Source organism: Malus sylvestris, chromosome 16 (genome assembly GCF_916048215.2).
Source record: "Malus sylvestris chromosome 16, drMalSylv7.2, whole genome shotgun sequence".
In the NCBI taxonomy this organism is placed as follows: Eukaryota; Viridiplantae; Streptophyta; class Magnoliopsida; order Rosales; family Rosaceae; genus Malus; species Malus sylvestris.
In genome coordinates this window covers 26,842,611-26,866,112 of record NC_062275.1, presented here as the reverse complement: position 1 = coordinate 26,866,112, position 23,502 = coordinate 26,842,611, and the positions used below count along the sequence as shown (strand labels likewise).

General features: G+C 40.3%; 1 protein-coding gene and 2 pseudogenes across 1 annotated transcript; 1 reads left to right on the top strand and 2 right to left on the bottom strand.

Annotated features, from left to right (window-relative positions):
* Positions 1 to 1,016: 1,016 nt before the first annotated feature.
* Positions 1,017 to 4,182, bottom strand: LOC126607121 (18S rRNA (guanine-N(7))-methyltransferase RID2-like). The gene is made up of 8 exons (XM_050274572.1): positions 3,707 to 4,182; positions 3,497 to 3,580; positions 3,321 to 3,376; positions 3,129 to 3,185; positions 2,533 to 2,582; positions 2,192 to 2,344; positions 1,664 to 1,799; positions 1,017 to 1,519 (listed from the first exon to the last, which is right to left on the bottom strand). The coding sequence occupies exons 1-8, from the start codon at positions 3,876 to 3,878 to the stop codon at positions 1,355 to 1,357; spliced, it is 873 nt and encodes a 290-aa protein (XP_050130529.1). The 5' UTR covers positions 3,879 to 4,182; the 3' UTR covers positions 1,017 to 1,354.
* Positions 4,183 to 6,600: 2,418 nt separating this feature from the next.
* Positions 6,601 to 14,350, bottom strand: LOC126607119 (pumilio homolog 6, chloroplastic-like; annotated as a pseudogene).
* Positions 14,351 to 17,445: 3,095 nt separating this feature from the next.
* On the top strand, positions 17,446 to 19,530 carry LOC126609248 (uncharacterized; annotated as a pseudogene).
* The last annotated feature ends 3,972 nt before the right edge of the window (positions 19,531 to 23,502 follow it).

The following is a 23,502-nucleotide window of genomic DNA, read 5'->3' as shown; positions in this document are numbered from 1 at the left end:
GCTGACATAATGGGATTGTTGTTAGGGGCAAGGTTGGAAAAAAAATTATTTCGTTTTGGGCTTTTAATTCAGCCCATGTGTGTTAAATGTGTGTAGGTGTGATGTAGATTAGTTTTGTCATTATAATTAAATATAAAACCCTTTTGATTAAATAATAGTATAAGGTAGTTTTTTGTTAAATTAAACTTAACCCAAACCCTTTTCATTAAAGCTCCCAATTCAAAGCGCATTATAAATAGTTGAAACTGCCTCATACATGTCAAGTTTCACTAAATCAACATGTGGAGATTAATATCTCTCTTAACTCATTCCTAGAACAATTTGAACACATATAAGGCAGTTTCTCCAGTCAAATAGTTTAAGGAAGAAACCAACTTGAACCCTAAAACTAGGTTTAATGAAGATTTGAAACTTAAAAGTTAGACCATGTAAACAATGCAAACCTATTTCTCAATGGGGAATTTTTATGCATGAAAAATAGTTTGGCAGCTAGGGTTCCATAACTGAGAAGAGGCAAGCTCAAAAGCTTTTTGAAATCACTCCTCTTTGAAATTTAGTATGGACAACCAAGTGAAAAATGAAGCCAAGCTAGGGCTTTAAGCAAAAGGATTGCTTGTTTTCAGCTAGCAAGCACAAGACTTGTCATAGGCAAGCTCAAAAGCTTTTGAAGGCACTCTATCTCTTTGAAATTTAATATGGACAACCAAGTGAAAAATGAAGCCAAGCTAGGGCTTTAAGCAAAAAGATTGCTTGTTTTGAGCTAGCAAGTACAAGAAGCACTTGTCAACCCAGAAAACGATTTGAGTAGATCAAGTGCTAAAAGAATCCCTCAACCAAAAAATGTCAATTAGCTAGCTAGAAAGCAACAACCAATTCTGACCAGACATCACTAATCAAAAGCGGTAGAAAATTTTAAATGTGAAAAGCATGTGCATGAACAAACATTTGAAGTGGCCCAAACCCTTGAGTAAATATTTCCAACAATATTAGCCCTTTGTGCAATGTCCTCAAACTAATTTGAGCATGTATGGTATGTATTACATTATTGACAAGGAAAGCCAAATACATAAGTCTAGACTTTACGTAAACAACATTTAGCATTTAGTAATTTTATGTTGGAGATTGTCTTAAAACTGAATAAAGTCTCTTTTCTTAAACTAGTTAAGGTTACAGGACTGAATCATATAACAACCAGATCCGTTGCCCGGAGAGATCTGTTTATAATCTGCTTTACACGGCACCTTCCAGCACTGAAGAGAAAATGGTAATGCCTTCGTAGACGCCTGTACAAACTGTGTAAAGCAAACACTAAAGCCATCACTCCAAAACGGTATGATATAGTCCGGGTGTAAGATCAAAATCGAGCTTTTCTTTTCCGAGCTGTGTATTTGGTGTCTGGTGGAACAACATTTCCCTTTTTTCTCATCTGTTCCTTCTTCTTTAGTATCCATTCTCTTCCCTTGCCTTTCTTATTTGTCTTCTGCTTTTTCCTCGGCCTGTGCCTGTCTGAGTTTGAAACCTGCTCCCCACGAATAAAATATAACAAATTAGAAATTCATGTCAGAGCACACAGATAGATTTAAGTTTAGCAGCTTTGACTTTACATTAGACTTCGAGAAAAACAAGAAATATAGTAATAGTAAATGCATCCGTAAAAACTTACTGTCTGATTTTCTTCATCTTCACTACTCTCATCATCAGTGGAACCCTCGCCATCTTCGCCTTTTCCCTTGGGAGTAGAAGTGGTAATAGATGGTGAATTGCACGTGAGGACAAGGTACTCCTTTCGTTTCTTGGAACTGTAACAAGATATTCCTTAAGTTAAGAGGAAAATGCTACTGAAAGAATTTAGATATTAAAAATTCCATGTGAAGTCAGAATCCAACATTTTGCCCTATATTTTGTACTAGTTCCCTGACCCTTTCCGTGAAGCATAAATATTCAAACTCCATGCACGTGCATTTTTGTTAGCAATGTTCAGACCCTTTATGTATTATAAATAAAGGCCGATCAGATGCATTTTGCAAAAGCTGATGCAGAAGCCCTACAAAGGTTCATATACCAGAAGCCATTTGTTTAGTGGATATGTGGGATCATGCATGAGCAGCTTAGAAAGTAATCTAGTAACCACATTGTTTCAGACGAGCTAACAGCCTATGACACAAGAAAACATAATTGGTTTCTTGCATACCTGTTGGGAAAATCAACAACGACACCCCCCGCAAATCCAGCACGCATTGCAGAACTCAAAATCAACTCGCGCTGGTCCAGATTTTCAGGATAAACTTGAAATGCTGCCCTTGCTCCCCTTGCTAAGCATCTGTATAATGATCCAAAGAAAGCCCTACAAAGGAATTAAGACAGCAACATTCATACTGAAATTTCAAAAGGGATTGCAGGCTCAACCGATGCTTAATGTCATAAAAAGTCCAAGAATAAGAAGATCATGGCACACTTTTCATTGCATTTCAAGAATATAATGATATAGAATTTATGACGAGGATATAAAAACCAACAAGAAACACAACATACTTCAATCGTAATCGTGGATTATGTGATGACTTATCAGCATTGCACAACCACTGCATTGAACAAAATGATAAAGAGAAATTGGCGTAATATTCATATAGTAAACCGTATCAAAACATAAAAAAAGCATACATGAAGTAGTCTCAGTAGTTTAGAAAATTGAAGAAACAAAAAAACAGGTACAACATTGCAAAAACTTCAGCAAAAATATTCAAAACAGAAAGGAAACAAGCTAAGATAGGAAAAAAAATCCAGCTAAACAGGGCCTTTAAGGGAAGGGATTGGGACCCACTCTACATCGAACTTAAACGATCCGAACCGTCTATTTTGTAAGTCTCGATTCATAAATCATCCTTGCAAAAATTCAATTCAATTCGAAACCATTTGCCTATTTAATTATCACAATGAAATTTCAGTGTTTCTTATAAAACAAAGTGTTTGTCAATTTATGTCTCAAATATTTTCGATTTGGCTAATATTTTGCAAGGATGATCTAAGAGCTTTTAAGTAGACGGTTCGGATTGTTGAAGTTCGATGTGGTGAGGGTGTATCCATTATCCATCATTGCAAGTACTAGTGAGTGAAAACACAATGTAAACCTGAACGGCTGAGATGCTTATCGCTCCATCAATAACTCCTGAACGAAGTCCAAAGCCCTGAAACAAAATCGAACAATTACGATATGCTGATAGAAAAACAATTTCAGGTTGAACCATATCATATTTGTATGCAGTTTTTCCCTCTTTTTTCCGTCCACGAAAAACTGAAGCACGAGCCATTAAGTGTGATACCTGACCCATGTCCCCGAGCAAAAGATCACCCTCAACCTCATTCTCCAATGCCACATCTCCAATCATCAAAGAAACGTAATTCCCATTTAGAAACAAACCATGGAATCCATCAAAGAAGCTCAAAACCAAAACAAAACATCGAAAACGAATAAGCAAAACCCGAAAAAACCACATACCAAGCATCGACTGGGAAATATCTAAACCAATCCACTGATGCCCACTCTCTGACAATGTATCTCCGCTGAGCCCCGACCCACAACCTGCAGTAAAAAGCTCAATCACTCACTCCGATTTTTCACCGTTCAGTGAATAAAATCAAACCCCTTTGGGACTTTTTTACGAAAACAGAATTGAAAGATTGCGGGAGTTGGGTTTCGAAGGACTACCAATATCGAGGAGCAGCCTGGGGACGCCGTCGTCGGGGAGAGCGAGAAGCTCTAGGGCTCGGTGGGAGAGCTCCGACTGAATTTCCATGATTCGGGAATTGCGAGTGTACTTTCGAGCTTCCTCTTCATTGTAGAATATCTCGGGTGGAGCTTGCAGCTCCGGCCGAGACATGTTCGCTTTTCTTTTCTGTTCCTTGAAAGGGGAGGGAGAGATAGGGGAGGTGGGGGAGGGAGAGAGAGAGAGAGAGAGAGCTTAAACCCTAGCGGCGTCTTCCTTCGCGATTTTTGGTAGTTTTGGGCTCTAATAGGAGTGTAGTCTAGTTTGTGGCCCAGCCCCAAAATGCGAGGAAGAGTTTTGTTTGGTGTTCGGGATACAAGTCCCTAACACGAGGATCACTGGTTGAGGTCCAAGGTTTCAAGTCTTAGGCGCTGGAGTTTCAGACCTTGGTATTGAGTGACGACGTCACCCAGATCAGTCTCTAGTGGCCACAACCCTGAAGTTGAGCTTTAGGCATTAGGGTCTCGGTCATCGGGTTTTCAGAGTTTGGTTCAAGTTTCACAAGTAGTGTATTGAGTGATCTAAAAACAAGAGGTGCAAGGTCACGTAGTTCAAGTTTTACTTGTCATTGAGATTTTAGGTTCAATACTAAATTATTATTGTTAGTCCATTGTGCAGTTTAGCTTAAATCACAATTGTTGTATAGAAAGAAAAATTAACTCCCCTCTTTTAAAGGACTAAGTCTCTCCAAAAGATGCACGTGATGAGACAACCTCACACCTCAGCTTTTAAACATTGCAATGTCATACATCAACTTACGATTCATTGCAATGGTAGACCCTTATTAAATTTTCTATCAATTTGGGCGTTAAATGATGATGTAGCAGGCGTGGGGCCCACTCCCTCACCCAAACTTTAAAAAAATAAAAAATGATAAATTACATTTTACCACCTTAATTTTGAGTCAGAGAACAAAATCATACCTCATCTTTTGAACATTACAATGTCATACATTAACTTATGAATTTGTTGCAATGTCATACCTCGTTTCCTTGTTTGTTAATTTGTATGTTAGCTATTGACGTGGTAAACACGGGGCCCACCCCCTTGCTCATAGGAACTCTTTGCTATTGACACGTCAACGGTGGAGTGTGGCCAATCCTATTTGCTTAATATATCCAAAATATCCTCCGTGTCCACCCACCGTCCTTGTCTTTTTCTAGTTTTCCGCCACGTGGTTCTCTCCCTTGCTTCCGTCTCCAACTGTTTCCCTTTCCCCTTGTTCTCCCCCTCGGAAAATCTGAACCCAAAAAACCCTAAAGATTTTCAAAGCTAACAAAAAAAAAAAAAAAAAAAAGCTTTAAGCTTCAAGCTTTTCTAATTTTTGAGTTCTGCAAAAATGGTGAAAACCTTCAAAGCAGACTGTTAGAGGAGGAGGTTAAGCCAAATTTGGGGCTGTCAATCGATGACAGTTTTTGAAACTTAGAGAAATTGAAGTTGGCCAACAGATTCAACGTAGATCTATGAGAGTACGAGCACCAAATGGTGTCATCCTAATCGAACGTGCCATCTCCGTCGCCAATCGAGTCATTAGAGCTGAAGAGCGCACTTTTGAATTAGCAGATAAAGTGGGAGATGTAGGCATTCAAAAAGTAGGAAGCGAAAAGAAAGCCGAAACAGAAGAAAAGTCGGGGACGAAATGATTCCCAAGTGGATGAGCAATCTATGGTGAAGAAAGAGAGAACGGATACAAACGTGAACGTGAATCTAAATTTGAGTAAAGACCAAACGAAGCTACGCTACTCGGTTTAACAATCGCGTCAATATCCGTACTCGCTAGTTCAGCAAATGGTATATATTTAGCGAATGGGATTAGCCACACTTCTCCGTGGACAAGTCAGCAATATGGAGTTTCAATGGGCGAGGGTAGTTAATAGACAAATAGATAGACAAGGAAATGAAATCTAACATTGCAACAAATTGTAAGTTGATGTATGACATTGCAATGTTCAAAAGATGAGATATGAGTTTGTTATACCTAAAGTTCATGTGGTAAAATGTAATTTGTCCTTTAAAAAAAATTGGACAAGGGAGTGGGCCTTGTGCTTGTTATGTCATCATTTAACAGTCAAATTGATAGAAAACTTAACGAAAGTCTGACATTGCAATAAACCGTAAGTTGATGCAAGACATTGTAATGTTTAAAAGATGAGGTATGAGTTTGTTATAGGAGTCAGAATGAGCCTTATACTTGTAGGGGTGGTCACAAAACATGGTACTTTGAACCAACCCGATTGACCGACCTACCAACAAAACATCAACCCTCTCTTACTGATGGTCGAATTGCACATGAAGCCGCATGACAACTTTGGTGCTATTTGGACCCAAATTTACACCTTTAGCCCACTAATCGAGACCGTTGAATGAGCATAGCTTCACACCACCGGATGAGAAATAGAGGTAATTCATTTTGTTATTATTAAAGGATAATGTTATGATGTTTTATCATAATTATCTTTTCATAATAGTTTATTATGAAGGATGAGATGTATTTCCAACTAGAAACATGTCAGCACAGTTCAAGTTGATATCTAGATGTGGGTGTGCAGAACAGTTCAAAACGGATTTTAAAATTTATTTAGGCAAGATCAGGATACATGATGATGGCCTTGGGTGATGGATAAGACAATGAGTCTAAGAAGGCTAAGCTTTTGGTGGAGATGTGATAAGCCTAGGTGGTAATGATGATACAAGAAACCTAGGTAGACTAGGTTTTTGCATGGTGATAAAGTTTTCTACTTGAGGTTTTTTAATTAGATCAGAAGCCTAGATGGGCTAGGTTTCTGATGTGGTATGACAAAGCCTAGATAAGCTTTGTTTTAGAAGTTGCGAAATCTGAAGGCCATAGATCAAATTTATTTCAGCTAGTTAGAGTTGCACTCAGACTTTACACAATTATCTAACCGTGCCAAGCAAGCATACAATCACTATACATACAGATGCAATGACAACGGAAAAAGCCCCTCCAATTCAACACACAACTGCCTTGCGCAAATTCTCTCAACAACCTTGAGATTTTTTCTTTTCTTTTTCATTGACACATCTTCAGTTGGTATAAACAGCACTGTGAAGGCAACCGGTGATATCTTCAGTTGGCATAAACAACACTGTTGCTGTAGAACCAACCGATCTCGCAGCATCTTCAGTCGGCATAGACAGCACTGCATCGAGGGTGATTGGCTATCTATCCAAGTCTCGGTCGAGAAGGATTTCCGAATCCTTGTTGGTCGAGGTCATCTCATTAGCCTTCTCGACGAGGTGAGGTGTTACAGTGTATTGGACTTGGCACATAGCACGCCGAGTTATTTTATGATCGGATACTTTCAAGTGGGATTTAGAGTTCGGCATTTCGACAGCCGAATCACGTTTACTGTTAAGACTTATATTTGCTTTGAGTATTTGTGCCCTCACACTTTGATGTCAATTCGACGTGAGTTTACTCTGACAAATACCATTACAGTGACCGAATTCGACGACGACAATTTGTGAACTTTGTAAGAATAGTAGCCTTGTCTTCAGGTTTGAGAACCCAGGAGGTCGAGATGCATTCCTTTTTCGGCCGCAATAGCAAGACGCAGAAGTCAGCCTCGCACCCAACGCAACATCAACATATTTTACTCCTCGGCCGAGCTCGGCCGATGAGTTGGCACGCCCCACATTCAACCAAAAGACGTAGTTAGCTTATAGATTACTCGGCCTGCGCGCCACATAGGCTTGGTAGTTTTTAGGGTCAACAGGTGCTTACCAAGCCTACACGACCAAACTACAGCTCCAACGAACAAGGTGCCACAGTAAACTAATCTCATGTTATTCTCCTCAATTTCAACTGGGTGCACATTCCCTGTATGCATTGACAAACCACCTATTCACTGAAGGTACTTGGGCATTTTCCCTTTGTTGCCATCACGATCATGATAGATTTTCTGCAAGCCAAAGAAAAACAAGCGTACGGTTCAAATAATCGAAAATACTTGTGAGATTGTGTTTGCAAAGTGAGGCACGCCAAATATGTTTCCCTGTCATTTCCTCTTTCAACTATCCATTTCTTGCCATATGATCAACTATAGAGGACATACAAGCCCCTAATAATATTACACTTTACAGAAGAACGCTTCAAAAAGCTAATATTTTAGAAAAACCACCTTCTCACTTTGCTATGGAAGAAGGGCACCAAATGAATTTTCCATTTCAGAATCAATTAGAACGTGACAAGTGGATGGTCGAAGGGTTTTTTCTCCGATTGAGATTTTGAAGTGTTTTTCTTTTTATAAAACTGATAATTGTTTGGATGTTTTCTCTAATTTACAGAAAAAAAAATTAAATAACAGAAAAGAGATTTCAAATGTAGTTGAAGCTACTTCAGCTACATTTTGGTCATTTCCTCCTTTCCAAGTTAATAGAGTGTTCAACATGCGTATTCCATATTCAAATCCATGCAGCAGTAATCATTATACAGTACACCAACAATGATATAGAGTTTAAGAATACACACCTTCACCAAATAGCTGCTCAAACCGAGCTACGATGTGCTTCATGTAAGTGTTCTTCTTCAATGTGTTTGTATGGCCCCTTATACGATTAATTAATAACACCAGTTGACTATCAGTACAGATTTCAAGAGTCTTCTGCACCGCATAATTTGCATATTGGTCCTTCATCATTACCTAGGACAAAAAAGAAATGAAGGTTAAGCAAAGCTTCAAATGAACTTGTGCTGCTTTGTAAACTATAAATTGGCATATGTGTGTGTGCATATACATATAAATAACACAACTAATGGATTTTTCCTCTATGACTAAAGGGTCAATGAAGAATTCCTCATACCAACAAATTATCATTTCCTTCATTATGCCCAACAATCTCCTTAATTAACGGTTCTCGTTCCGCAGCACCACCATATTCCAAACATTTCTCAACAACATTTGAAGCAAATTTGTGCTGGCTCAGCGGTACAAAATGACCTGACAACTTGTTAATAATTTTCCTTCTTTCATTAGGTTTTCCCCTCTCCAACACATGCTGTCAAGCATAAAAATAAAATTCATTAGCCAAACAAATGATGAAAGATCAATCACATGTATATAGAGATAATGAAATATGTAGTTGTATCTAGAAAGCATAAAGCACATCAGAAATATAGTTGGAAAGAAGTGTTGCACATATAGGACACGAAATATACGTATCAACATTCAACTATTAGGACATAAAAAAGGCTAAACATGTACATGTATACCTACAGAGTCATGAGGTTAGGATAACCAAATAGGAATGAGAGAGACGGTTTTTCAACACCTCTCTCGTGTCATTCTACTAAAAACATGTGTGCCTAAGAGTGTAAGTAGGTGTGTGGAAGGCAATTTTTGGACAACTTCTGGTGTAGACACAGTGACACACTGAACTACAAGCCCTCTTCTATTGCAAAACAGCTAGTCAACTTCTGGGGTCATGCCTTTCCAATAAAAATTTATGCCATCTGAGTTATTCTCACTATTGGATGCCTGTTTCTCCACAAATTCATGCATGTGTCAAAGAAATTTCCTCCATCAATTAACTACACCGTTTAAATTGCTAGTACCTTATGGCTATCCTCATCCTATAAGAGGGCAAATCTTCTCATGACATACGTATGACTGTGATACCTATACGTAATACCACTATATTAAGTATGACCACTAAGACGTCGACTGAGTTCCAATATGCGTAAATTAAACGTTCAGCAAGGCACATTTGTTCTTCAGCGTGAGACTAAGTGTCATAAATTCATAATGGATAGTAACATAGTAGAGAGTCCAATACAAACCTGTGTGACATAGTTGCCATACTGGTCCTGGGCAAGACCAGCAACAAACTCCAAGATCTCGTCAACTATAAACTGGCAGTGCAGCTTATCTGTACAATGCTCCAGAACTCTCTACAGCAAAACCGAAAAACAGAGAAACAAGTTCATTTTTGTCTGGTAACCAAAGGAAGAGTGGCAAAGGGGAAGAGAAGTGTTCCAACCCCTCAAGTTTAGTGATACCTGTATAACACGACAGCCATAAGGATGGATTGAAAGTGTTGGAACTTAACCACGGAAAGCAGAGATTATAAACCCAATTTTTTTTCTGTATGAATGCTCTCAATGCACTTTTGTATGACATGGTTTCCATTTTGATCACGAACACATCTCATAATATGCCCATCCAGCTCATGTACAAGCTGCACTTTCTGTTCAAGTTCAATAACCTCAAGTGCCTGTAACCACCATAAACAATAAATGACATAGGCATATTATTATTGAACCAAGAACACTAAGCTGGGAAGGCAATTATGTAATACACATTGCTTCCAATTACTGTTAACACTTTTTTGTTCGGCCATTTACAATTACCTTTTATTTATTCATTGATTTTTTAAGAAACAGACCATTTCATTATGGCAAATATCGTTAGCAGCTTGTCAATGGGTGCACTATTCTAAAAAGAATATTAAAGCATCTACAATCCCCAGCCCCGTCTCAGAAAAATTAAAGAAGATGCAAGAAGATAGAATTACAAGTCAGACATATAAGAATAAAGTGCATCAACTCTTTCATGCGCCAATAACTACAATAAAAGGTTCTTATAAAACACAATACAATACAACGAAGGCAAAAACCATAATACTGCTGTTGCAAAAATAGCAATATTGATAAAACAAATATTTGATGTTGGAAAAGATAAATAATAAATATTATCTAAAAAAATCAGAAATATAAGCAATTACACCCACAGATCTCTACATTCAGTTTTGTACTTTCAAACATCACTGGTAATACTACTTGGTATCAAAAACATATTTAGCACCTCCAAATACATCTATATTGTATAGCGTAAACATCTCAACAATATGGAGCTAAAATTTAGCATAATTTCCAGACAAGTCAAGATAAGCTATCAGTCAATTCAATACAATTAGACCCCTTTAAAACTGCTCTAGACCACCCGCATCCATTGAAATAAAAAATAAAAGCGATAAGATGAGTTGTATTATAAAGTTGCAAATCATCAAACATGAATATGCCACATGAAGTTCATTCGCACACAATCTGCAACATCTTATCACCCTCTCATACCTTTTGGATTACACGATAGCCATACATTTGCAAACTTAAGGGAAAAATTTGACCTAAAAGTTGATTGGCAAGTTCCTTCCTCTGATGAGGGGTTCCATACTCAAGAAACTGAAATAACAAATGAAGTTGAAATTAATAAAATGGCATGAACCTTGACATCATAGAGAGAGAAAAAAAAACATAGAAACATACCTTCTGAATCACATAGTTACCAAAAACATCATTCATTAGTTTAGAAGCATGTGGGAGAACTTCTTTGAATGCAGAAGCCTTCTCTTCAACACTACAGTTTTCCAAATTCTGCTGAATAAATCTACTCCCATGTTGATCAGCACTGAAATTGAAAAATTCATGATGACTTACTTGTTCCAAACAATTAATAATGAAATCAACAACTTGAGCACAAACAAAGTACCTAAATTCAACAATATGTCCTTTGATATCAAATAGCTCAAATCTGCGGGCCTTGCCAGATTTCAACTCTTCAAGGAAATTATAAATCTTGGGGTCGTCATAACTCTCAAAGCCTCTGTGCCCTGGCCATGCATGCAAGCCAGTATTTCTGCCTGAACCTATTGGGGGGGGTTCTGGCGAAACTGGACTAGTAAGGGGAGGGGTTGGATACTGCATTAAAATACCAACATTTGGTGCACTTCCAAAATAGTTAGAAGTCACTATCACTAACCCTCCTCTTTGTGGGTTCAAATTCCCCATGTTTCGAATTCTCTGATGTTGGCTTTTGTGTTCATCCAAATAAGTACCATGACTGGACACTTTCTTTAAGTCAACACCACCTCTTGATGCCAATGGATCAAATTGGCTAGGAACACCATACGACTGCACAAAAGGCTGTTGATGGTATTGCATGTACATAGGTTCAGAAAAAGAAGATTGCAGCGGATATCCAAGTTGACCATAGAACTTGCTTGAATGTTGCATATCAGCACCAGGTGAAAGGATGCTTGCAGTTGCAACCCCAGATTTTCGAGCATTAAAGCTTGGACCCACAGTTCCATCAACAACCACAGGGACAGCAACCGGAGGATGATATCCACCGATATATGGAGAAAAAGCAGTAGGATTCACACATCCGCCAACATACTATGGAGGGAGAAAGACCGGTCCTTGAATAGTTGAGTAATATGGATTAGCTGAATTCACGTAGGCTGCTGCAGTTGCATATGGTGGTGGTGTGAACCCAGATGTCTGGAGAACTGGTTGTACATCCGCCGCAAACTTAGATGTATTATGGAGATGCGGATCCATGCTAATATATATACCGTCAGTTCCTTGAGAAGTTATTTGTGTCTTGCCACTTTGAACTTGACAAAAATTGTTTTGTTGCTGAGCCTGCTGCTGCAAGAAATGATTCTGGCAACTGCGCTCCCATTGTTCGTGTTTCTTTTGATTCTCTATCAAGTCCGATATGTTAAGAGCCTTCATTTCAGGTTCAATGACTGCAACACATGCATCATTAACGGCCGTGCTCCTGGAAACAGAGGTTGGTGAGGAATTATCATTTGGGGAAAGTGTTGTTGCATCGACAGTATCTGCACCCACGCTGGGCCTAATGGTGGTTGTCGCATTAATAACAGGATCATGCAAAGAACTGGAATCACTACCGTGATCAATGAATTCCTCAGGTATTCCATCTCCTAATGTATAAGAGTGAGTAGGTACAGGTGGTGCAGAGCCCCCAAAATCTTCCTGAAAATAAAAAGATAAGTTACAATTACAAACCATGATATGGTAAGGAAAGCGAAGTTCAAAATAACCGGTGACTACTTTATTGACAACAACTCCTGAGTTTCTCCAACAATAATTTTTTCCTGGATTCAAAATATGGGCAAAATTTTAAGTTCATTTAGACAATAGAAGCTATTCTTTAAGAGAAATATTTCAGACATTACAACCCAACTAAAAATAAACAAGAATGAAATTCTCAAGGTAATCATAACTAGGAATATATGCACCTTGTTGACTAAAATGTCAAGGTAACCTGTATTAAATCACTCGCATTTTGGTGTTGGTGGTCTACAAATGATGCTGCAGCCTCACCGGACCAAACTTCACTTGTCTGATTTACACAATCATTAGAAACGTGTTGGGAAGACTGATTATCCTCATATTCTTCCTTGTGTGTATGAAGTGATCCTTGAGACACATGCAACAGAAAACTACCACTGCAATCTACAGGTCCCCCGTTCTGGCTGAAACTACCAATATAGCTTGCCAGACGTCGATTCTCCCAAGAAAAAAGTGGACGAAGAAGTCTAGGATTCAAATTGACATTGGCACAGTAATATGCCAAAAAGCTGGATCAGCCCGTAATTGTTCCTCAATCTCACACCTTTCAATAACACTACTTAGACTTGCCAAGCTTCCATTCATGCTAGTGTCCTGCTGGGATAGAAGGTTATCGATGGCCAAAAACGAACCCTCCATACTTGGGGGTGCACTTCCACTTCGATTAGAAGAAACTTCCTGTTTGTTGCTTTTAAACTTATGGCCCCTGAGAAGCAATTTCAACTCCTCTGCTGCCATATCAGCAGATGACAATGCAAATTTAGCAGTCTTCTTACGAGGAGCCCATTTTCCACTAGTTTCTGACATTCTTATTGGAATTTCTGTCGCCATGCTATCAGAAAATAACATGCCCCCGTATGATAGTATAAGGAACCTCACATGCTCCCTGAAAAACCAAGATATAAGGGGCATTTCAGTCAGAATATGGGGGAAAGAGCAAGACAAGATACAAAGTAACTAGAAAGGTGACAAGGAGCCCCTAGTCCTTAAGCAGCATATGATTTGTGGAGAAATTCACTAAAATGTCCAAGAAAATATGTTGTCCTAAAGAAGTAGAGGTATTAACAAATTCTCAATCATATAATCGCTTCATCGGTCTTCATATCCACCTTTTCTCAAATAGTCCTAGACAAATACTGTTTGCTCAAAAGTTTTCTACCCTTTTCAATTTTGTTCTTCACTTCCAAATATCAGCAAAAAAACATAATAATTCTGAAACTTCATTGCAAGTGAATGCTTAGACTAGCAGATAATGGTCTAAAACATCATACATGAATGAAAAGGAGCCAAAGAAGCAATGCCCCAACAGCATATTACGCAGCCAAAACCATGTGAAAACCCCACACTTTACAGTAGCAACCATTCAAACACATAGAAATGGAAGAGTAAAAAAAACCCATTACAATCCAAGCATTTAAATTCAGAAAAATGACCAGAAAATAGTACCAGAGAACTGGAGACTAAGTAGAAATACAGAGAGAGAGAGAGAGAGAGTTGAGATTTGAAAACCCTAGGTGGACCTTCTCTGTGACAGGAAAGTTTGGGTGAAACGTTAGAGATTCCTTTACCAGTAATAGCAGCAGCTGACGGGAAAGGAAAGATTCACTGCTACAAACAAACCCTAGATTCCCTTCGGAGAGAGAGAGAGAGATGGAAATGCATAGGATGGCAACGGTTCGGTTTAAGACGTTGTATCCGTCTCCATAACCATAAAAATTAATCATATTCATAATCACAAATTAACTATCGGGTATTATTCATAACCATATTTACCGGGTAACAGATTTCTCATCAGTTAACGGGTATATCCTTCTTCGTCAATACAAAAAATATATTCGTTCAATTAAGACATTGTAAGTTAATAGATATTAATTTCGTCATTAAACATTTGATGTATAAAATGAGCCAATGAATGAATCTTGTTGAGTATAAAAAATTAAAACACTGATGATGTTGGTTTGTCTTTGATATCTCACATAAGCACCATTGAGTTCACATTGATTTTGATTCAAAACTTTACTTTCCTACAAAATGCAACTTTTGTATTCTCAAGGTAATGATTGAGTGAATAATGGATATATATATATATATACACATAAATTATATTACTTACTAATCGGGTCGGATTCGGTTATGGATACGGTTTGGGGACCTCTGTAACCATATCCAAAACTATAACCGAATAATATAAACGGGTTTTCTTCATATCCAGAATATACCCAAACTTCCATACCCAAATCCGTTCCATTCAGACGGTTATCCATGGTTATCGGATTTAACGGTTAGAATTGTCATCCCTAGAGATGCACTGGCCCCCTCCTTTTCCTATCTGATGGGTCTACTGAAAAAATGATGTATTTGGCTCGTTTCAGCAGGTATTTACAATTTAAAGCTCTTTTCTTTTCTTTTCTTTTCTTTTTTTTGAAAAAGGGGGAGGAGGTCGCAATGGACTAGCAATAATGTAGTTCAAATTCATTTTTAGCAAAATTCAAATTTAAGACCTCTCACTTACAATTACTGGTGGGGTTATGGGTTTGGTTGACTTCAAGTGGCACGGAGAATAGACAAAAAAAAAATGTATGCTTTTAATTAGGTATAGCAAATGTGCCATTTTTGTCGTATTCATATTGTTTTCGTGTTATACTCGTTATCTTTATTGGTTGTGTCGTGTTAAACTTGTTATCTTAACAAATTCCTAACAGGTGATCCAATAACAACCCGATTCATTAACAGGTCGTGTCGGGATAAGGGACTATATAAGAAATTATTATACCTAATGTCTAGATCTGGAAAACGATATCTTATTGGATTCTTAATGAATGATTTGATAATAACCCGACTCATTAACCTGTTCTTAAAGGGTGACTTAGTACTGACTTTAATCATTAACGTATCAACTTGTTGATCCTAAAAACTACTAAGCCTACGTGGGGCGCAGACCGAGTAACTAATAAGTTAACTACGTCATTCAGTTGTTGGCAGGGATTGCCAACTCGTCGACCGAGCTCGGCCGAGGAGTAAAATATGTTGATGTTGCTTTAAGCACGCGGCTAACTTCTTGATCTTGCGACTGCGGCCGAGGAAGGAACACGTCTCGGCCTTTAAGTTCTAGAGCTTGAAGACAAAGCTACTAATTCTGCGAAGTTCACAAATCGTCGGCGCCAGATTCGGTCACAGTGATTATGTTCGTGAGAGTATAAGCACACCGAATCGACACCAAAGTATAGGGACACAAATACTCAAAACAAATGTACGTCTTGATTGTGAAAGTAGTTCAGCCGTCAGAATGCCGAACTCTAAAACCTACTTGCGAATAACCAATCATAAACAAGTCGGCGTTCAATGTGCCGAGTATAGTAACTTGTAACACCTCGCTTCACCGAGAAGGCTAACGAGATGACTTCTACCAATAAGGATTCGAAAATCCTTCTCGACCGAGACTTGGATAGATAACCGGTTGGCCCTGTCGTAGTGCTGTTTATCCAAACTGAAGATGTTTGCCGATTGCCTTCACAGTGCTGTTTATCCAAACTGAAGATGTGTTGGCGAAAAAGGAAAACAAAAATCTCAAGGTTGTTGAGAGGTTTCGCGTAGAGCGAGGGTTTGCTCATGGTAGTTTGTGTGTTGAATTGGAGGGGCTCTGTTCGATGTTCTCCTTTCCCTATTTATAGTAGCCAACCTGTGTTGAATCCCAATCATTCTCGGATTAAAACTCCTTTCCCCGATCCAACCTTATATCGGCCAGTCCTACTCTTACTAGGACTTTGTACTCACTCACATCCCACAGGTTCCCGATGAGACACGGCTAGCTTCTACTGCGCAGCCCATGGGCTGGATAACCCCCAACGACACCTAAACACGGCCTCTAGGCCGAGAACAATTCTAAACTCGGCCCAAACGAATATTTTTGGGCCCAAACATTGCCCATTCGCTTCTAAGGTCACCGTCCTATACTCTTTGGTTCGAGCCTCGACCTTGAAAAGGTGAAACCGACTATTGGGAAATACCACCATGCGTATTTATGAGATGTAACCCCACGATTTCGATTTCCTAACTGTCCTACCACGTGTCAGCTCCCTGGTTACCCTAGCAGCCTTCAATCATGATCCTCGAAAACATGCGATCGCCGAAACGTCTCTCTTGCACTAAACCTGTCGTAACACGCCATTGTGCGTCCTCAAACCCCGAAAACCTTGGTCCTTTCGCCTTGATTCTCTGAGCATGTACAATGATTACCAACTCTCCCGCTCTATTTTATCCTTGATTTTGAAAATCAAACACTTAGCCTTTCGTCTCAAATGCCTATAAATACCCGGATCCCTTCCATTCGTATCTTATGCTTTTCAAAACCCTTGAGGTTTTCTCATCACTCTATATTCAAAACCTTCAAAAATCAGAAAATCCCGAGCTTTCATCTTAGAAATCTTTAAGCCTTCATCCATGGCACCCTTCATCTCAGAGCTCTTAAACGAGTGCAACAAGTGCAAGAACTTCATAGATCAAAACACCATTAAGACTCTGCGTTTCGAGAGTGACCTAAAACTACTCACCAAATCCTGGGCCCACTCTTCAAGGACCTGGTGCCATCATCCATCATCAACCTATTCAAAAAACACTGATTTGCTTCAAGGATTCGATTGGTCAAAGTGGTGCCAGGGAAAACCTTAAGGATCCTGGTCTTCGACCAGTGTGAATTGGGTAGCCTGGGTTGTACAAATGGAAAAATTCTTCAGTAAAGATTAGGAGGCTCTCGATATCCATGACGCCATTAAGCTCTTAACCATGAAGATTACCATGGATAAAGAACTTTTTATGGCAGCTCTAAGCCTCTGGTGTTCGGCTACCAACACTATGGTCATTCCATTCGGCCCTATAACCCCCACCATCCTCGACATCTCGGCTATCATCGGGACTTCTCCTTTTGGCATTCCGATCAATGCCACCCTTATTGGATGCCCATCAAACCTTGACCTCAAGGTGCTGTTCGACGAACTGGCTGTCGAGACGTTGAGCCAAGAAGGTCAAAAGCCTTCAAAAGAGGAAGTTCAGAATTACACAAGAATTTTCTGAACTACAACACCCTTATCCTCCATTTTGTTGGTCGATGGGAGGCAAGTCTACGGAAGGGAGAACACGAGGCCTTCCTATTTTATTGGTACAACAAGTTCATCTATTGTACCAAGTTGAATAATGCTTGGTTGAGAATATGTCGGTGCGGAAGCCCTGGCTAGTGGTCACTATCTGGCGCTCAGTCCCGCCATCCTCGCCAACATCCTACGCTGTCTAGCGGAAACGACCATTAACAAGATCGACCTGCACCAGAATGGACCTCTCTCGGTATTCCAACTCTGGCTGCAGGTTTATTTCTCCACACTTCGGCCAGAAATCTCCAACCTTCAATCCACATTAGCACTCGGCTTTCAGTTGGCCCCTCGACCAGTGCCTCCTCACCGAGCTGAAGAAGTTTTCAAACACCTATTTGGCTTGTATGTCATTTTCGACAATGAATTTTTGATATGTCGTTGTCAGGATTACCCTCACTCCATCAAACTTCCTACATCGACTTGGAGTGAAAGCAAAGATGCTGGTTTTCGTCAAAACTAGGGGTCGTTCGTGTTACCTCGCGACCTTCCCCTCGGTTGCGATGCTCGCCAAGCAAGTTGGGAAGTCTACCACCCCCACTTTACTGCCCGACAGCTTGGCTACTTCTAAGGTTGCCCTATGCCTCTACTTTCTTCCCGCTCCCTTCTAAGCCGAGGACGTTTCTCTGGTTCCTCAAAAAGGAAGTGCAAAAACACCGAGAAAGAATTTCAGGAATGATGCAAGAAATTTCACCTTCGACCAACTGTTCCTAAATCTCTTGGCACCGACACCTTTGGCGACTGGTGGGAAAAATATACTCATAACCTTTTTGGCACTTCAGTCGAGGACCTAGTCAACAAAATTTTTGGCGATTGACCCAAAAAAACTTCTGCCTCTCAATCTGAAGAGGTGCCCTAAGGTATACAATTATTTCTACATTTATTTTTCAAACACTTGAACGGTTTTATTAACGAGATTTCGCTTTTTTAAGCGGTTGGGTACTGAAATAGGTGGACGCCGTCACCACCGGCTGTGGTCAAGAAAAAATTAACCACTTCCTCCAAGAAATCCAAAGCCGTCACACAAAACACACAGAGCAAATGGCCTCACCTGGATGCCGAGACGGCAAGTGAAGTCCCCCGTTCCTCAAAACGGATCAGAAATTGGCAAAGAATGGAGCATGGGAGATTCATGTTATCTCTAGCCACACCACCGGGACAACTACTCTGAATGCCTCTCCTTCTGCTCTTATTGTTCAGGCTTCAACGGAGAATCAACCATCGGCAACCCAAGCTCAACCAGTACCTGAAGTCCCCGAGGTCATGGTTGAACTAGTTGCTATACCATTGGTCAACACGCCTACAGCTCCAGGGCCTACCATAAAAACTGTACTGGGGGAGGCAACCCCTTCGATTGGGAAAAATCTCCCCAAGAATCCAAAACAATCGTCGATCATCTTAGAAGAGGTATGACTATGTTGGCCATTACATTTACTCATTAAATTCAAAAGTATTAACAACTCTTTTATTTGAGGATGACGAGATTCTGCCGACAAGTCGCTCTTGACCAACCAAAACTCCTTCTGTTGACCCTCCTCCTATGGTTAAGGCGGCCGACCCGGTTGATCATCCTGTAGCCAATCGTGGGAAAAAGCCTATTATTGAACTTAAGGCGACGTCAGAAACTCCAATTCACCCGTAGGACCAGGACCTTGGCATCCCCTCTCAAGAAGTGACCTCGACTTTTGTAAGACTCAACTACTTTCTCTTGTCAATTTTGTTATAACAAGTCTGAACCGAGAAAAATACTAAATGTCAGGTGCCCAGTTATTCATTTCACTGAAAATTCTATGCACCGAAGGGTGTTATCTATATTTCCTGGCCACCTTAGTGGCTATCGAACGTAGATAACCTTCATCGACCGCGTGAATTAAGAAGCAGTCTGAAACACTGGGCTCGGCCATTAAGTTCTCTGGGTTTGAGCAATGAACTTGGAGACATGGCCGAAGTCTCCTCTCGACAGGTCTAAAACAAATCATCTCTGCTACCTTATTTTATGATTTTCCTTGCGCCTAAACTTTTTTTCGTGTGCAGCCTTCATGGGAAGTCGAGTTTGATGCTCTCCTATAGAGTACTTCGGGAGCAGCTGGCTCTTCGGCAGCTACGACTAAGCCCGTTGAATTAACTGCTCTTGTTTAGTTGCAAGAGCTCTTGTCTCTTTCAGTTTCACAAGTCCTCGAGCGCCAAGGCTTTGATTCGGTGGGTACATGCATAAACGATCTCAGAGCTATTGTCAATTGAGCGTCGAGGCTATCACTCAAGCGTCTTCTACCTTGGAACGGACCTGAGAATATTTTAGTATTTTCGAGAAAGCTCTTTGGGCTGACGACGATTTGAAAGCTGCAACAGCCGTTCGAGAAGCTCTTTGTCCAAAGGTCGAAGTTTTAAAGGCAAAAAAAGAGACCCTGGCCGACCTTGACCGTCAAATCGTCGAACTCCAAAATTGAAAGTCTGCCATCGCTTCCGAGCTTGCGAAGGATTTTGAGTCCAGCTGCAAATCCTTCTTAACCGAATACGCAGCTAGTGTGAAGCGGGTCGAACAGCTGAAGATGGATAAGAGGAATCGGCAAGCTGAGGTCACGATGGGTGAGGTGAAGTGGTTGGAGTTAAAGGCTGTTCTTAAATCTTTCATTCCTTCATCACCTTAAAATTATTTGATTGTAAACTGATCGACCTATGAAATGAACTTAATGAAATGAAATGAAGCTTTTATTCTCGCATTCCCAGGTGACTGGATAATATTTCTTTAAAAATCATCCATTGATTGGCAACTTGTGAACGATACCGGTTCAATCTCTGAAATGATATGCCCTCTTGCCGAGTACTTTATGAATAACGAATGGCCCTTCCCAATTCGACGACCACTTGCCGAACCTGGGATCTTTAATTCCCACAGGTAATACGGTTTGCCAAACCAATTCCCCTTCACCAAATTTTTTTGTCTAACTCGTTGGTTATACGCACACTCGGCGATTTTCTTTTGTGCCATTAATAAGTTATAAGCATCAAGCCGAGCTTCTTCTAAATCTTCTAACTTTTGTCTCATGGCTTGACTGTACTCGGCGCTGAACAAACTACTTTGTTCAATTATTTGCAACGAGTTTATACTTAGCTCGACGGGCAACATTGCATCGTGTCCGTAAGTTAACACATACGGAGTTGTTCCAGTGGTTGTCCGTAGAGAAGTTCGATAAGCCCATAATGCTTCGTTTATCCTTAAGTGCCACATAACTGGCCTTTCCTTTATCATCTTTTCAAGAATACTAATCAGAACCTTATTACTTGTTTTGGCCTGTCCATTCACCTATGGGTAATATGGCGTAGACTACTCGAGTCGAATATTTAGATTTGCCGTATATTCCTTAAATCTGTCGGATGTAAAGATCATACCGTTATCTATTATGATTGTTTTTGGCACGCCAAATCTAGTCACAATATTTTCTTTAATGAAACTACAAACTTCTTTAGATGTTAGCTCAGCATATGACTTGGCTTCGACCCATTTGGTGAAGCAGTTCGTTGCGACGAGTATCCACGCATGTTTGGTTACGCCAGAAGATTATGTGATTTTACCGATAACATCCATAGCCTATCCTTGGAATGGCCATGGTTTGGTGACCGAATGTAATGATTCGGCCGGTACTTCTATATAGGCCCATGGATTTGACACTGTACACAAACCTTTGCATACTCAATGCAATCCTTTAGAATACTTGGCCAGAAATAGCCGTGCCGCCGAAGTAGCGAACGTATTTTTTGTCTAGATTGGTGGGCCCCGCAAATTCCTTCGTGTACTTCTGCCATTGCTTGAGTAGCTTTCTGCGAGCCGAGGCATAGCAACAGTAACTCATCCTCACCTTTTTGATACAGCTCATTCTGGTATAATACGTAGTTTGTGGCATGAACCATTGTCCGTCGGTCGTGTTTTTTGTTGGGGTTATCAATATATAGCATAATCGTCATTCTCCAATCATCTGGTAATGCCTCGACGACACAAACCTCAATAGTATCCTTCTGTTCTAACAATGAAGGCAAAGACATAACCCGTGTACAGATCACGCAATCACGTCAGAGAACTTGTTGATTAATCAAGGCCGAATGTGCTTGTCGTGACACAGGTATTTCTTAGCCTAATTTGCCCCACATAAGTTGGGCTCCGGAGGTTATTTGAGCCAATTCGTCGGTATCAGTGTTATGAACTCGTGAACTGTATTTGAAAGTTACGTCGTCAAAAGATTCGGCCAAATAGCTGGCAACCATATGGTAAGGAGCCAGAGTACAACTCATGCAATGAAAAGTCCCGTTGAGTTGATTAATGACAAGTTCGGAGTCATCAAGAACAAAGACACGAGTTACCTGCAAATCGTGTAGCACGCCGAGGCTGATAACAAGGGCTTCGTATTCGTACAATATAAATCGAGCTTTAGAGAAAAATACCAACGATTATGAGTGGGGGATTGAATAACGATCCCAAGGCCAGCCGAGACTGAAGTACTGGAACCATAAAAGTACATCGTCCAATAATTATCACGTGTTTGTATTAAGCCGATGTCAACGTCATTGCCCCTAAACTCATACGGGGAAGGGTGTTAGGCCAAAAAAATCAGCTAGAGCTTAACCTTTAACAACTTTTTGGGGCACATATTGCAAGCTGAATTCAGAAAGGGCTATCGTCCACTTGTCGATTCGGCCCTTTACAATAGGCCGAGTAAGCATGTAACAAATGACATCAGTTTAAGCGATGACTTGAGTGACGGAAGGGAGCATGTAATGTCTGAGTTTCGATGCGGCGAAAAATAGGGCAAGACAGAGCTTCTCGACAACGGAGTAATTAATCTCTGGTGGGTTGAGGTTTCGGTTAAGGTAAAAAATGGCCTGTTCTCGCCCGACGTCTTTGTCTTGTGCAAGAAGGCAACTGATGGATTCTTCGACCGTTGAGATGTATAACTTAAGTGGTTGGCCCCGTCGTGGTAGGACGAGGACGGGTGGAGTTGTTAAAGAGACCTTGATCTGCATGAATGCCTCTTGGTGCTCAGAGCGCCATTTGAAGATGTCGGAGTCCTTAAGTTTCAAAAACATGGAAAAGACTTTCATTTTCCCGGCCAAATTAGTAATAAATCGTCGAAGAAAGTTAATCTTGTTGAGCAACGATTGTAATTGTTTCTTAGTCGTCGGGGGTGGCGCATTAATGATTGTGTGAGCCTTGTTGTCGTCTACCTCAATACCACGGTGATGCACGAGGAAGCCTAAAAAATTTCCAGCGGATACGCCGAAAGCATATTTGGCAGGATTCATTTTCAGATTATGCTGGCGCATGGGTAGGAATGCCCGACGAAAGTCATCCAAATATGTTTGCCGACGTGCTGACTTGATGACCACATTGTCGATGTAAACTTCGACGATGGTACCAATTAAATCATGAAAGATCGTGTTCATAGCTCGTTAGTATGTGGCACCGGCGTTCTTGAGGCCGAAAGGCATGACGACCCATTCGTATGTGCCGAGCGCCCAGGGGCACTGAAAAGCGGTCTTATGGACATCAGCTTCAACGATGAAAATCTGGTTATAACCGGCATGCCCATCCATAAAGGATAAGATCTCGTGATGTGCTGCGGCGTCAATTAACAAGTCGGAGATCGACATCGGGTACTTATCTTTGGGCGTTACCAGGTTCAGATTACGAAAATCGATACAAATG

What these genes read in the sequence shown, in the direction of transcription:
- LOC126607121 (XM_050274572.1), bottom strand. Translation starts at nt 3,878, where the DNA reads ATGTCTCGGCCGGAGCTGCAAGCTCCACCCGAGATATTCTACAATGAA. An exon ending in CAGGCTGCTCCTCGATATTG is followed by an intron (nt 3,581 to 3,706) that starts GTAGTCCTTCGA and finishes TTTTTACTGCAG; the next exon opens with GTTGTGGGTCGGGGCTCAGC. An exon ending in TATTTCCCAGTCGATGCTTG is followed by an intron (nt 3,377 to 3,496) that starts GTATGTGGTTTT and finishes TGATGATTGGAG; the next exon opens with ATGTGGCATTGGAGAATGAG.